Here is a 15,356-nt window from a genome sequence, read left to right on the forward strand (position 1 = left end):
GCTCTCCGAACGCAACATGGCATCCGATCTCAATTGCAGCAAAAAGTGAAACGGCGCTCCTTCCCTTGCGAGCTCTGCCTTGAGCTGAAAAAGTGGTTTACCCCCACATATGGGGTATTGGCGTATTCAGGAGAAATTGCACAACAAATTTTGTGGTTTATTTTCTCTTTTACCACTTGTAAAAATAAAAAAAATTGGTTCTGAAGTAAATTTTTTGCAAAAAAAGTTAAATGTTAATTTTTTCCTTCCACATTGCTTTAGTTCCTGTGAAGCACGTAAAGGGTTAATAAACTTCTTGAATGTGGTTTTGAGCACCTTAAGGGGTCTCGTTTTTAGAATGGTATCACTTTTGGGTATTTTCTGTCATGTACACCCCTCAAAATGACTTTAAATATGAAATGGTCCCTAAAAAAATGGTTTTGTAAATTTTGTTGTAAAAATGAGAAATTACTTGTCAACTTTTAACCCTTATAACTTCCTAACAAAAATAAATTTTGGTTCCAAAATTGTGCTGATGTAAAGCAGACATGTGGGAAATGTTATTTAAGAAATTTATGTGACATATCTCTCTGATTTAAGGGCATAAAAATTTAAAGTTTTAAAATTGCAAAATTTTCGCCATATTTCCATTTTTTCATAAATAAACACAAGACATATCAAAGAAATTTTACCACTAACATGAAGTACAATATGTCATGAAAAAAAAGTCTCAGAATCAGCAGGATCCGTTAAAGCGTTCCAGAGTTATAACCTCATAAAGTAACAGTGGTCAGAATTGTAAAAATTTGCCTGGTCATTTAGCTGTAAAATGGCTCTGTCACTAAGGGGTTAAATATGCAAATAGCCTTATTTGCATATTTAATTTAATTTCCCTCAGGAGCATTGCATGGCGTTTAACACAACGTAAAACCACCCTAAGTCATATGGTAAGGCTTGTTAAAAGGTCAATATTATTAGGATTGATACCTTTAATAGGTACCACTAGAGTTTGTTTTTGTTCTCTGTGAAGAGACTATTTGCATATTTAATTTCTCAGGGAAGCGCTGCTTGGCGAGTAAGTCTCCTTATGATGTCTTTGCACTCAGACTTGTCATGAGGTCTTTCACCTAGCCACTTTAGACTTCCTAATACTTTACACTGATGAGGAGTAAACACCCAAAGACACGCGTGTAAATGTAATGTCTGTTTTGGTTTACAATTCTGTGTTAGACTACTTTCACACTTGCTTTGTTTTGCAGCGCGTTTTTCCCGCAAAAAAACGCATTGAAAAAAACGCATACAAACGCATACAAATGCTGCGTTTTTTTCAAGCATTTTCTGCAGCGGTGCTCCAGGTGCGCCGAACGTCTGTGGAGAAAATCCAATCTACACGAAGATTTCATCCATTTTAAGTTTATGCTTAGAACATACAACACTGCCCTTCACCTCTCCAAACAAACCTATTTCAACACCCTCATCACCTCACTGTCCAACAACCCGAAACGTCTCTTTGACACTTTTCATTCTCTACTCAATCCAAGAGTACAGGCCCCAACCACGGAGCTCCGAGCTGACGATCTGGCCAATTACTTCAAAGAAAAAATTGACCAGATCCGACAGGAAATTATCTCCAAATCCCCTCATACCATGCACTGTCCTCCATCCCCCACTGCATCTAACTCACTCTCTGATTTTGAACCAGTCACAGAAGAAGAAGTAAGCAGGCTCCTTGCATCTTCTCGCCCAACTACTTGCACCAGTGACCCATTTCCGTCACATCTCCTCCAGTCCCTTTCCCCTGCTGTCACCCCTCACCTAACTAAAATATTTAACCTCTCTCTCTCTTCTGGTATTTTTCCCTCCTCATTTAAGCATGCCATCATACATCCACTACTTAAAAAACCATCCCTCGACCAAAACTGTGCCGCTAACTATAGACCTGTCTCTAATCTTCCCTTCATCTCTAAACTCCTGGAACGCCTGGTCCACTCCCGTCTTATCCGCTATCTCTCAGAAAACTCTGTTCTCGACCCTCTCCAATCCGGTTTCCGCTCTTTACACTCCACCGAAACTGCCCTCACTAAAGTCTCTAATGATCTGCTAACAGCTAAATCAAATGGTCATTACTCCATGCTAATTCTCTTGGATCTCTCTGCAGCATTCGACACTGTGGATCATCAGCTCCTCCTCACTATGCTCCATTCCATTGGCCTCAAGGACACCGTTCTCTCCTGGTTCTCCTCCTATCTCTCCGACCGCTCCTTTACTGTTTCTTTTGCCGGTTCCTCCTCCTCTCACCTTCCCCTTACTGTTGGGGTTCCTCAAGGATCGGTTCTAGGCCCCCTCCTCTTCTCCTTGTACACTGCCCCTATTGGTCAAACAATCAGTAGATTTGGTTTCCAGTACCATCTCTATGCTGATGACACCCAATTATACGCTTCTTCTCCTGACATCACGCCAGCCTTTCTAGAAAACACTGGAGATTGTCTAAACACTGTGTCTAATATCATGTCCTCACTATATCTGAAACTGAACCTGTCAAAGACTGAACTCCTGGTGTTTCCTCCCGCTACTAATGTACCTATACCCGACTTTGCTATTTCTGTGTGTGGTTCCACTATTACTCCCCAGCAACATGCCCGCTGTCTTGGGGTCATACTTGATTCCGAGCTTTCCTTTGCCCCCCACATTCGATCACTGGCTCGCTCTTGTCATCTGCACCTCAAAAACATTTCTAGAATTCGACCTTTTCTTACTTTTGACTCTGCAAAAACTCTTACTGTTTCTCTTATTCATTCTCGTCTCGACTATTGTAACTCTCTTCTAATCGGTCTCCCTCTTACCAAACTCTCCCCTCTCCAATCTGTCTTGAATGCTGCAGCCAGGATCATATTCCTCACCAATCGTTACACCGATGCCTCTACCTTGTGCCAGTCATTACACTGGCTACCCATCCACTCCAGAATTCAGTATAAACTTATTACCCTCACCCACAAAGCCCTCCATGGCTCAGCACCACCCTACATCTCCTCCCTTGTTTCAGTATACCACCCTACCCGCGCCCTCCGTTCTGCTGATGACCTGAGGTTAGTATCCTCAATAGTCAGAACCTCCCACTCCCGTCTCCAAGACTTTACACGTGCCGCGCCAATTCTTTGGAATGCACTTCCCAGGTCAATATGATTAGTCCCCAATCCCCACAATTTTAAGCGTGTCCTGAAAACGCATTTATTCAGACTGGCCTATCGCCTCAACACATTAACCTAACCTATCCCTGTGTGGCAGAGCCAAAAGTTTTACCATAACCAGGTTCCCAGCATCATGTTCCCACATGCTTTATGCATCCATTAGCCCTCTGTGTCTGTACTGTTACACACTTAACATTATGGCTGGTCCATACAATCAGAGCAACTGTTACCACCCACCTTTCGTGTCTCCCTCTTTCCTCATAGACTGTAAGCTTGCGAGCAGGGCCCTCACTCCTCTTGTTATTTGTTATAATCTACTGTATGTGATTATTGTTATGCTGTAATGTCTATTGTCTGTACAAATCCCCTCTGAAATGTAAAGTGCTGCGGAATATGTCGGCGCTATAAAAATAAAATTTATTATTATTATTATTATGAGCAAGCATGAAAAAAACGCAGTGTTTTTATGCATTTGTATGCGTTTTTAGTGCGTTTTTACCGCGTTTGCGGTTTTTTCCAACATTAGGTGGCCCCTCACACTAACCCAAACCATGACTTTACTAACCCTAACACTAACCCTGACCCTAACCCTAAACCAAACCATACCCTAACCCTAACACTGACCCTAACCCTAACCCTGACCCTAACCCTTAACCAAACCATACTAACCGTAACCCTAACCCTTAACCAAACCCTACTAACCCTAACCCAAACCTTAACCCTTAACTAACCCTAACCCTAACTAACCCTAACCCTAAACCCCCTTAACTAACCCTAACTCTAACCTAAACCCCTAAATTCCAACTAATGGTTAACAAAAAAACGCATGCGCAAAAAAACGCATACATAAGCATGCCAATGCGCACATATGCGCACCCATAGACTTATAATGGGTGTCTTGCTGTAAAAAACCGCGCGCGCATGCGTTTTTTTGAGGCAAGTCGGACGCCCAAAAAATGCAACAGGATGCATTTTGTGCGCCCGAGCGCATACCGCAAAAAACCGCATGCGCGTAAAAACACATGTGTATGCGCACATAAGCGCATCCCATGCAAAATATAGGGGGGAAAGCATGCGTTTTTTAGCGCTAAAATACAGCGCAAAAAAACGCAAGTGTGAAACCAGCCTCATGTAACAAGGCTTGTTAAGGGGTCAATATTGATTTATATGATTGTTTTCTCCACTAGGTGGCACTAAAATTCTGGTTGTCTTTCTAATGAGGCTATTTGCATAGTTATATTGTAATAATATATATATATATATATATATATATATATACACAGAAGAAACAGTGAGAGCACTTTAGGCCATGTGCACACGCTGCGGTTTTTGCTGCGGATCCGGCCGCTGTGGATCTGCAGACAGTGTACAGAAGCCTGTAAGTCTATGAGATTTACAATCTGCTGTGCACATGCTGTGGATTTTTAACTGCGGAAAAGCTGCGGTTTTGAATCTGCAGAAAGAAATGACATGTCACTTCTTTTCTGCGGATTCTGCTGCGGTTTACCATCTCCTCCATTGTAGAGATGATAAACCGCAGGGGAAAACCGCAGGCCAATCCGCAGGTCATTTTACCTGCGGTTCCGCAGATACAAATCCGCAGAACAATCCGCAGCGTGCGCACATAGCCTTATATTTTTTTTTCTACTGGCTAACACGGTACCAAACCACTTTTTTCGTTTTGTTCAAGCAGTGTCACAGCATGTAGAGACACACTCACTCTCAATACAAATACCTAAATTTAAAACAGCCATTAGTTGGGCGAAATGATCTTTTGTGCTGTAGAAAAGATAATCTTGCGTAAACAGGACCTGTGCTGCTGAGAACAATGGCAGCCTATGTGCCCTGAATGATCTACTACACAATCGGTAAATATTTATTGATCAGTGCAAACTGGCTAGTGTTACCCCATATTTACATATATTGGATATACACCAGGGCTGGTCATTCCTATCACAGTTGTCTTATGTTACCTGATTTTTGGGCTGCTGACGTTTCTTGCCTCCTTTATTCTGTTTCTTCTCAAGTATTGTTGCATGTTTCTAGAAAGTAAATGAGATCAGAGATCTTCATGCACACTGTATAGTCACCATTGTTATACTTTGGAGCTGAACTATCAGCTTGATATTGTGTGGAGACTCCTGTCCTTGTCAGCCCAGCTATATAACACATATCACAGTGGACATAATGTCATAACTATGGACAGCACAGTGGCTCAGTGGTTAGCACTGTGGCTTTGAAGTGCTGGGGTCTTGGGTTCATATCCCACAAAGGACAAGATCTGTGAGGTACAGTGTCCGATTTTGTGATCATGTCCTAAAATGGATACTGTAGTGAGGAGTGTCATTGTTCTCTGTGCTTTGCTTCAAGTGATAGGGTATTTATACTGTGGTGCTATCGAAATGTCAAAATTCTGTTTTCTTCTTTCATTTCAGGCTCTCCAATGAGGTGCTTTCCAAAATCGGGTGAAACATGAAATATTGCTGCGTTATTAGTTCTGAGCCTCTGCAATAACCCAGAACTTTACAGCAGAAGACGAACACTTTCTCTCTCCCTGGGTGTGGATGCATTGTTATAAAGGAGGAAGAGGGGGAATACATTTTCACAACACAATGTTATCTATGACATCTATGATGTGAATGCCGGCAATTATTGACAGAGGTGCAGCACTGCCCCCTAGTGGAAAGAAACAATTAAAGCAAGATTTTCTTAGGAGATCAGCTGCCTATTTTCCTTATATTTATCATTTGAAAATTTAATCCAATTTTTTTTATTTTACGCTTTCTTTATTTCCCTCCTTTTCCTGATAGCTTTAACTTTGAAATATTTATTTTGTGGGATAAATTGTATTTTTGAGTTACACCGTTGACTAAAGCTACCAACCATTACAAAACAGAAAGAGGGACAAACCATGCGGAGTGCTACACTGGCTGCAGCAACATTTGGCCACACCACAATCCACGCCCATTTACCATTTCTTTCTCCCCTGGCAGGAGTTGACAGAGGAGCGCTGGCAGTGAGAGACATTCAGCAGACTGCAGGGCATAGACCCAAATGCAGGACTGTCTGCTGTATCTTGGACAGTAGGGACTAGCGATGAGCAGATAGATTTACTTGTCTCTGATCCAGTGTCCAGGTCCAGTGTCCTGGCGACTGGACGGAAGCAGCAAATCTCTTACCTTCACGGCATTTGATTAGTCAGGCCTGGAGCGACATAATCTGTGCGTCCTTAGTTGGGATCTGTGAATTACTTTTTTGTTCCTTCATTCACAGACAGAGCAGCCAGAACTTTCTCATCTTTATGTAGCTTCACTGTAGGACATCTGGCTTTTATATGCCTGTGAGGTAGAGTTCACACGTTGGATAAATAGTGATCTGCACAATAACAGTCTTCTCTGGTTATTGAACTTTATGCCTTTTCCCACTTACTTGATGCATTTTTGGTGCAGAAATGAAGTCGTGTTTTAACCCCTTCACCCCCAAGGGTGGTTTGCACGTTCATGATCGGGCCAATTTTTACAATTCTGACCACTGTACCTTTATGAGGTCATAACTCTGGAACGCTTCCATTGATCCCGGTGATTCTGACATTGTTTTCTTGTGACATATTGTACTTCATGTTAGTGGTAAAATTTCATTCAAATAACTTGCGTTTATTTGTGAAAAAAATGGAAATTTGGCAAAAATTTTGAAAATTTCGCAATTTTCCAACTTTGAATTTTTATGCCCTTAAATCACAGAGATACGGCACACAAAAAACTTGATAAGTAACATTTCCCACATGTTTACTTTACATCAGCACAATTTTGGAACCAAAATTTTTTTTTGTTAGGAAGTTATAAGGGTTAAAAGTTGACCAGCGATTTCTCATTTTTACAACACCATTTTATTTTTAGGACCACATCACATTTGAAGCCACTTTGAGGGGTCTATATGATAGAAAATACCCAAAAGTGACACCATTCTAAAAACTGAACCCCTTAAGGTGCTCAAAACCACATTCAAGAAGTTTATTAACCCATTAGGTGCGTCACAGGAATTTTTTTGAATATTTAAAAAGAAATGAACATCTAACTTTTTTTCACAAAAAAAATACTTCAGGTTCAATTTTTTTATTTTACCAGGGTAACAGGAGAAATTGGACTGCAAAAGTTATTGTGCAATTTGTCCTGAGTACGCTGATACCTGATTTGTGGGGGGGAACGACTGTTTCGGCGCATGGCAGAGCTCAGAATGGAAGGAGCGCCGTTTGACTTTTTCAATGCAAAATTGGCTGGAATTCAGATCGGACGCCATGTCACGTTTGGAGAGTCCCTGATGTACCTAAACAGTGGAAACCCCCTACAAGTGACCCCATTTTGGAAACTAGACCCGCCAAGGAACTTATCTAGATATGTGGTGAGAACTTTGAACCCACAAGGGCTTTACAGAAGTTTATAACGTACAGCGGTACAATTAAAAAATCATATTTTTTCCACAAAAATGATCTTTTCACCCCAATTTTTATTTTCCCAAGGGTAACAGGACCCTAAAAGTTATTGTGCAATTTGTCCTGAGTACGCTGATACCCCACATGTGGGGGTAAACCACTATTTGGGCGCATGGCAGAGCTCGGAAGGGAAGCAGTGCCATTTGACGTTTTTGGCTGGAATTGAGATCGGACACCATGTCGCGTTTGGAAAACCCCTGATGTACCAAAACAGTGGAAACCCCCCACAAATGACACCATTTTGGAAACTAGACCCCCTAAGGAACTTATCTAGATGTGTGGTGAGAACTTTGAACCCCCATGGGCTTCACAGAAGTTTATAACATAAAGCCATACAATTAAAAAATCATATTTTTTCCACAAAAATGATCTTTTCACCCTCAATTCTTATTTTTCCAAGGGTAACAGGACCCTAAAAGTTATTGTGCAATTTGTCCTGAGTACGCTGATATCCCACATGTGGGGGTAAACCACTATTTGGGCGCATGGCAGAGCTCGGAAGGGAAGCAGCGCCATTTGACGTTTTTGGCTGGAATTGAGATCGGACACCATGTCGCGTTTGGAAAACCCCTGATGTACCAAAACAGTGGAAATCCCCCACAAATGACACCATTTTGGAAACTAGACCCCCTAAGGAACTTATCTAGATGTGTGGTGAGAACTTTGAACCCCCATGGGCTTCACAGAAGTTTATAACATAAAGCCATACAATTAAAAAATCATATTTTTTCCACAAAAATGATCTTTTCACCCTCAATTCTTATTTTTCCAAGGGTAACAGGACCGTAAAAGTTATTGTGCAATTTGTTCTGAGTACGCCGATACCCCACATGTGGGGGTAAACCACTATTTGGGCGCATGGCAGAGCTCGGAAGGGAAGCAGCGCCATTTGACGTTTTTGGCTGGAATTGAGATCGGACACCATGTCGCGTTTGGAAAACTCTTGATGTACCAAAACAGTGGAAACCCCACACAAATGACACCATTTTGGAAACTAGACCCCCTAAGGAACTTATCTAGATGTGTGGTGAGCACTTTGACCCCCCCAGTGCTTCACAGAAGTTTATAATGCCCGGGCGTGAAAATAAATAATTCGTATTTTTTCCACAAACATGATCTTTTAGTCACCATTTTTTTATTTTCCCAAGGGTACCAGGAGAAATTGGACCCCAAAAGTTGTTGTCCAATTTGTCCTGAGTATGCTGATACCCCATATGTGGGAGAAAACTACTGTATGGGCACACGTCGGGGCTCGGAAGGGAAGTAGTGACGTTTTGGAATGCAGACTTTGATGGAATGGTCTGCGGGTGTCATGTTGCCTTTGGAGAGCCCCTAATGTACCTAAACAGTGGAAACCCCCCACAAATGACACCATTTTGTAAACTAGACCCCCCAAGGAACTTATCTAGATGTGTGGTGAGCACTTTGAACCCCCCAGTGCTTCACAGAAGTTTATAACGCCCGTGCGTGAAAATAAAAAATTCGTATTTTTTCCACAAACATGATCTTTTAGTCACCATTTTTTTATTTTCCCAAGGGTACCAGGAGAAATTGGACCCCAAAAGTTGTTGTCCAATTTGTCCTGAGTATGCTGATACCCCATATGTGGGAGAAAACTACTGTATGGGCACATGTCGGGGCTCGGAAGGGAAGTAGTGAGGTTTTGGAATGCAGACTTTGATGGAATGGTCTGCGGGTGTCATGTTGCCTTTGGAGAGCCCCTAATGTACCTAAACAGTGGAAACCCCCCACAAATGACCCCATTTTGAAAACTAGACCCACTAAGGAACTTATCTAGATGTGAGGTGAGCACTTTGAACCCCCAAGTGCTTCACAGAAGTTTATAACACTCGGACGTGAAAATTAAAAAATCATTTTTTTCCACAAAAATGATATTTTTGCCCCCAATTTTTTATTTTCCTAAGGGTAACAGGAGAAATTGGACCCCAAAAATTGTTTTCAGAATTGGCTGGAATTGAGATCAGACGCCATGTTGCATTTGGAGAGCCCCTGATGTGCCCAAACAGTGGAAACCCTCAATTATAACTCCAACCCTAACCCCAACACACCCCTAACCCTAACCCTAGCCCTAACCCTAGCCCTAACCCTAGCCCTAACCCTAACCCTAGCCCTAGCCCTAACCCTAGCCCTAACCCTAAGGCTGTGTGCACACGCTGCGGATTTTGCTGCGGTTCCGCAGCGGTTTTGGCTGCTGCGGACCCCAGTACCATGATTCCCTATGGGAATCAAAAACCGCAGTGCAGACGGTGCGGAATTTTCCGCGCGGATTATCTGCAGTTTTCAATCCGCAGAAAGAATTGACATGTCAATTCTTTCTGCGGATTCTCCTGCAGTTTGCCATCTCCTCTATTGAGATGAAAAACCGCAGGACAAAACCGCAGAGCAATCCGCAGGTAAAACCGCAGGTCTTTTGACCTGCGGTTTCACCTGCGGATTTTACAAAATCCGCGCGGATGAATCCGCACCTAATCCGCAGCGTGTGCACACAGCCTTACCCTAACGGGAAAATGGAGATAAATACTTTTTTTTTAGTTTTATTATTTTTCCCTAACTAAGGGGGTGATAACGGGGGGTTTGACTTACTATTTATGGCGGTTTTTATGTTTGGCGGCTGTCACACGCTAAAAGACGCTTTTTATTGTAAAATAGTTTTTGCATCACCACATTTTGAGAGCTATAATTTTTCCGTATTTTGACCCACTGAGTCATGTGAGATCTTATTTTTTGCGGGACGAGTTGACGTTTTTATTGGTACCATTTTCGGGCACGTGACGTTTTTTGATCGCTTTTTATTCCTATTTTTGGGACGCAGAATGAACAAAAACCAGCGTTTCATGAATTTCTTTGGGGGGGTGCGTTTACACCGTTCCGCGTGCGGTAAAATTGATAAAGCAGTTTTATTCTTCAGGTCAGTACGGTTACAGCGATACCTCATTTAGGTCGTTTTTTTATGTTTTTGTCGGTTTTATGCAATGAAAACTATTTTATATAAAAAATAATTATTTTTGCATCGCTTTATTCTGTGAGCTATAACTTTTTTATTTTTTCGCTGATGATGCTGTGTGGCGGCTCGTTTTTTGCGGGACAAGATGACGTTTTCAGCGGTACCATGGAAATTTATATGCGTCTTTTTGATCGCACGTTATTACACTTTTTGTTTGGCGGTATGATAATAAATCATTTTTTGCTTCGTTTTTTATTTTTATTTTTTAAGGGGTTCGCTAAAAGGGTTAACTAATGGGACAGTTTTATAGGGCGGGTCATTACGGACGCGGCGATACCTAATATATGTACTTTTTATTATTTCCAAAAAATGGATTTATTGAGGGAATTTTTTTTTTTTTTTTCTAATTTATTTGGCGATTTTTTTTAATTTATTTTTACATTTTTTTTTAATTTTTTTTTTACTTTATTACATAGTCCCAGGTGGGACATCACTGTCCTGTGACAGATTGCTGATCTGTCACATCACAGATCACTGTGACAGATCAGCAATCTGTCACAGGCATTGAAGAAGACTTCCTCTTGCCTGCACTTTGCAGGCACTGAGGAAGCCAGCTTCCTCAGGTCCCCGTCGCCATCTTGGATTCGGGGGCCTGGAGGATAGGAGCCCCCCGCAGCAGCGCTGCACATTGCGCTGCCGTGGGGGGGCTCAGGGAAGCACGGAGGGAGCCACCTCCCTGCCGATGCTTCCCTTTAACTCCCGGTACACCTCGATCATGTTTGATCGCGGTGTGCAAGGGGTTAACGTGTCGGGGGCGGTCCATGACCGCCCCTGACACATAGTGCCGGGTGTTAGCTGTGATAATCAGCTGACACCCGGCCGCGATCAGCGGCGCTCACCACGTGGGCGCCGCTGATCGCGGTAGACGTACTATCCCGTCCACGGTCATACGGGCCCGGGTACCGTGGACGGGATAGTACGTCGGATGTCAGGAAGGGGTTAAATATGATTTTTATGTGCACACGTTGCAGATTTGCTTTTGTAAAAATGTGTGCGGATTCTGTTTCTCTTGGCAGAAAAAGCAGTTTAAATTCTACGTGGTTTTTATGCGTTTCTGATGCGGATTTGATGTGGATTTTCATGCGTTTTTTTCATGCGGATTCGTATGCGTTTTTGTAAGCTAAATATATATATTATTTAACAAAAAAAAAGAATTGAGATGTCAACAAATAAGTGAATATATATTGTAAAGCAGCGGTGTCCACGCTGTGCAGTTATGAAGGAGTGAACCAAGCAAGTTCAAAAACGTTTTTAATGTCCAACAAAACTCACTCAGTGCACAGCACGCTGTATCTTCCGGATCGCAGCCGAGAAGCAACAAAACAGTCCATGGCCAGTTGCCGTGAGCAACCGCATTGCCCGGGTATGAAAGGGGTGCCAGACCTTGGCTCAGCTTGGCCCTGTGTTTCCTCACACAGGGAGATCTGCAGACCACTGCTCTGGCTCTGTGCAAGTCAGAACTGACACACCCAAAACCCTTTCTGCAGGGTTTTCTTTTTCCTCTCTCCAATCTGTGGCCATAGGCCACTTATAAGACCTGGGCTGGAGGAAACGGACCGGACCCCAACTACCTTCCTGCAGTCCGTTTCAAAAATAAAAGCCCATACCGGGTTTTCCTGAATAAACTCCTTGGTCCAAATAACTTGACCAGGCTCAAACTCACTTTTAATCTGCCCTGTGAGTCACAGGCACACTGCTGCGACGAAAGGCCACTCCAGCGGATCTAAGGCTGGTTTCACATTAGCGCTTTTTTAAGCGCACGCACGGCCGGGGGTAGCTCCGCCCCCGAGCCGGCTCTCTGCCCGGCATGCCCGCCCCTTGCTTGTAGCGCCGCCTCCTAGCGCACAGCGGCGCCTGCGATCGGCGCACCCTATCTTTAGCATAGGGTGCGCAGATCGTGCGCAGGCCGTGCGCTAGTTGCGCTTTGACCTGCGCTGCGCACTTTTGACGGTGCGCCGTGCGCGCCAAAATCAAACTTTTCGGATTTTGGCGCGCACGGCGCACCGTCAAAAGTGCGCAGCGCAGGTCAAAGCGCAACTAGCGCACGGCCTGCGCACGATCTGCGCACCCTATGCTAAAGATAGGGTGTGCCGATCGCAGGCGCCGCTGTGCGCTAGGAGGCGGCGATACAAGCAAGGGGCGGGCACGCCGGGCAGAGAGCCGGCTCGGGGGCGGAGCTACCCCCGGCCGTGCGTGCGCTTAAAAAGCGCTAATGTGAAACCACCCTAATATGCTTCTGAGCGCATTCTGGGGGACACATAGCAACTCTCACATATGACTCCGGTCGCTGCCTCACAATATATATACACTAGGTGGAGGCCCGATGATTTCGCATTGGGAGGGCGGTAATGTCACAATGGGGGCAGGCTTTGCAGCTTTGAGAATCTCTCCCCCTTTGTTCTCTCTTTCCCCATGTGCTGACTTCTCCCGTCTGTGCTTTCTTCTTTGACCTGTCTACCCCATGTGCTATCCCCCTTGTCTGCTGTCTCTCTCGTTCCTGTGCTGTGTTCTCCTCTTATGTGCTGTCCCGTTTGAACTGTCTCCCCCCTGTGTTGTCTCTCTCACCCCTGTGCGCTTTCTCTCTTCCCCATCTGCTGTCTTCTCCTCTCATGTCATCTCTTCTTTGACCTATATACCCCATGTGCTCTCCCCCCTGTCTGCTTTCTCTCTCCCCACCACTGTGCTGTCTTCTTCCCTCATGAGTAAATCAGACCGACGCCATCTTTGTGCAGACAGTGGCGGTCACATTAAAACTGCGCATGTGCTCCTCCTGTACAAAGATGGTGGCGGTCAGTGAATCATTCGGCTGATCCTGGCGGCGGCGTGTTCACGACGGTGTTCCGCTGGTGGTATCGCACAAGATGCTGCGTACGGAGTATACAGTATGTGTGTGTGTGGTGCGTACGGCATACAGTGTGTGTTTGTGTGTGTGTGTGTCTGGTGCATACGGCGTATACAGTGTGTGTGTGTGTGGTGCGATGGTGTTCCGCTGGTGGTACCGCGCAAGAGGCGGGTACCACCAGCAGTTTCCATATTGAGACACCCATCACTTGGGTGTCCCAATATGGCAGTCGGTGAACTTCCGCCGCTTGGAATTCTGGGATCTGGATGGAACAGGATACGAAGACATTACAAGGTAAGAATATATTTTATATATATATATATATATATATATATATATACAGCTCTGGCAAAAATTAAGAGACCACTGCAAAATTTTCAGTTTGTCTGATTTTTCTCTTTATAGGTATATTTTTGAGTAAAATGTAAATTGCTCTTTTATTCTATAAACTACTGACAACATGTCTCCGAATTTCCAAGCATTACATTTTGTATTTATTTTCAGAAAATGAGAAATGGTCAAAATAACAAAAAAATGCAGTGCTTGCAGACCTCAAATAATGCTAAGAAAACAAGTTCATAAAATCATTTAGAAAGAACAATACTAATGTTTTAACTCAGGAAGCGATCAGAAATCAATATTTTGTGGAATAACCATGACCATTTAATTACAGCTTTCATGCGTCTTGCCATGCTTACCACCAGTCTTTCACACTGCTTTTGGGTGACCTTATGCCACTCTTGGTACAAAAATTTAAGCAGTTCTTTGATGGCTTGTGACTATCCATCTTTCTCTTAGTTACATTCCAGAGGTTTTCAGTGGGGTTCAGGTCTGTTGATTGGGCTGGCTATGACAGGGATTTCATGTAGTGGTCCTTCATCCACACATTGATTGACCTAGCTGTGTGTCATAGCGCATTGTCCTGCTGGAAAAACAAGTCCTAAGAGTTGGGGAACATTGCCTGAGCAGAAGGAAACAACTGTTTTTCCAGGATAACCTTGTATGCGGATTGATTCATACGTCCGTCACAAAGATTAACCTGCCCAATTCCAGCCTTGCTGGAGCATCCCCAGATCATCACCGATCCCCTACCAAATTTCACAGTGGGTGCAAGACACTGTGGCTTGTACACCTCTCCAGGTCTTCATCTAATCATTAGACAACCAGGTGTTGGGCAAAGCTGAAAATTAGACTCATCAGAGATTACCTTACTCCAGTCCTCTATGGTCCAATACTTATGGTCTTTGGAAAACTTCAGCCTGGCTCTCCTTTGCTTCTCATTGATGAAAGGCTTTATTCTAGCTTTACATGACTTGTACCCTGCCTCTAGGAGCCTGTTATGAACTGTTCTTACCGTGCACTTCACCCCAGCTGCCATTTGCCATTCCTTTTGTAGCTCACTTGATGTCATCTTGCAGTTGCTGAGTGACATTCAAAGAAGATGACGGTCATCCCGGTCAGTGGAGAGTCGTTTTCACCCTTTGCCGGTCTGTAGCTTTGTTGTCCCCAATGTCTGCTGCTTGACCTTGTTGTAATGGACTATGGTCTTACAAATTTTAAGGATGGAGACAACATGACGCTCACTGTATCCCTCTGCTAGTAAAGCCAAAATTGAGCCCTTCTTTTCCTCACTCAAGACTTTTCTTTTCAAATCCTTTGGTATGGTTAAAAGTTATTTTTTTCATTTCTATTACTTTTGGGATATTACTAGCAATTGTTTTGCCATCCAGCTTGTCCTATTGCAAGAAGATTGAGAAAACCACAGCAGGGTTTTTTATACTTTCCTTCATTAAATAAGATTTGGTTCAGGTGATCACCTAATCAGAAGCACAT

General features: G+C 43.5%; 1 protein-coding gene across 1 annotated transcript in view; it reads right to left on the bottom strand.

Moving 5' to 3' along the window:
* HORMAD1 (HORMA domain containing 1) overlaps positions 1–15,356 on the bottom strand; it is a 140,140-nt gene that overhangs the window by 11,895 nt on the left and 112,889 nt on the right. Inside the window, exon 13 of the mRNA XM_073567236.1 lies at positions 5,141–5,209. Within this exon, the coding sequence (XP_073423337.1) occupies positions 5,141–5,209 (69 nt within the window). The remainder of the gene's footprint in view (positions 1–5,140; positions 5,210–15,356) is intronic.

The sequence above is a fragment of the Dendrobates tinctorius genome, unplaced genomic scaffold (genome assembly GCF_039654945.1).
Source record: "Dendrobates tinctorius isolate UK_male_01 unplaced genomic scaffold, ASM3965494v1 ptg000019l, whole genome shotgun sequence".
Classification (NCBI taxonomy): Eukaryota; Metazoa; Chordata; class Amphibia; order Anura; family Dendrobatidae; genus Dendrobates; species Dendrobates tinctorius.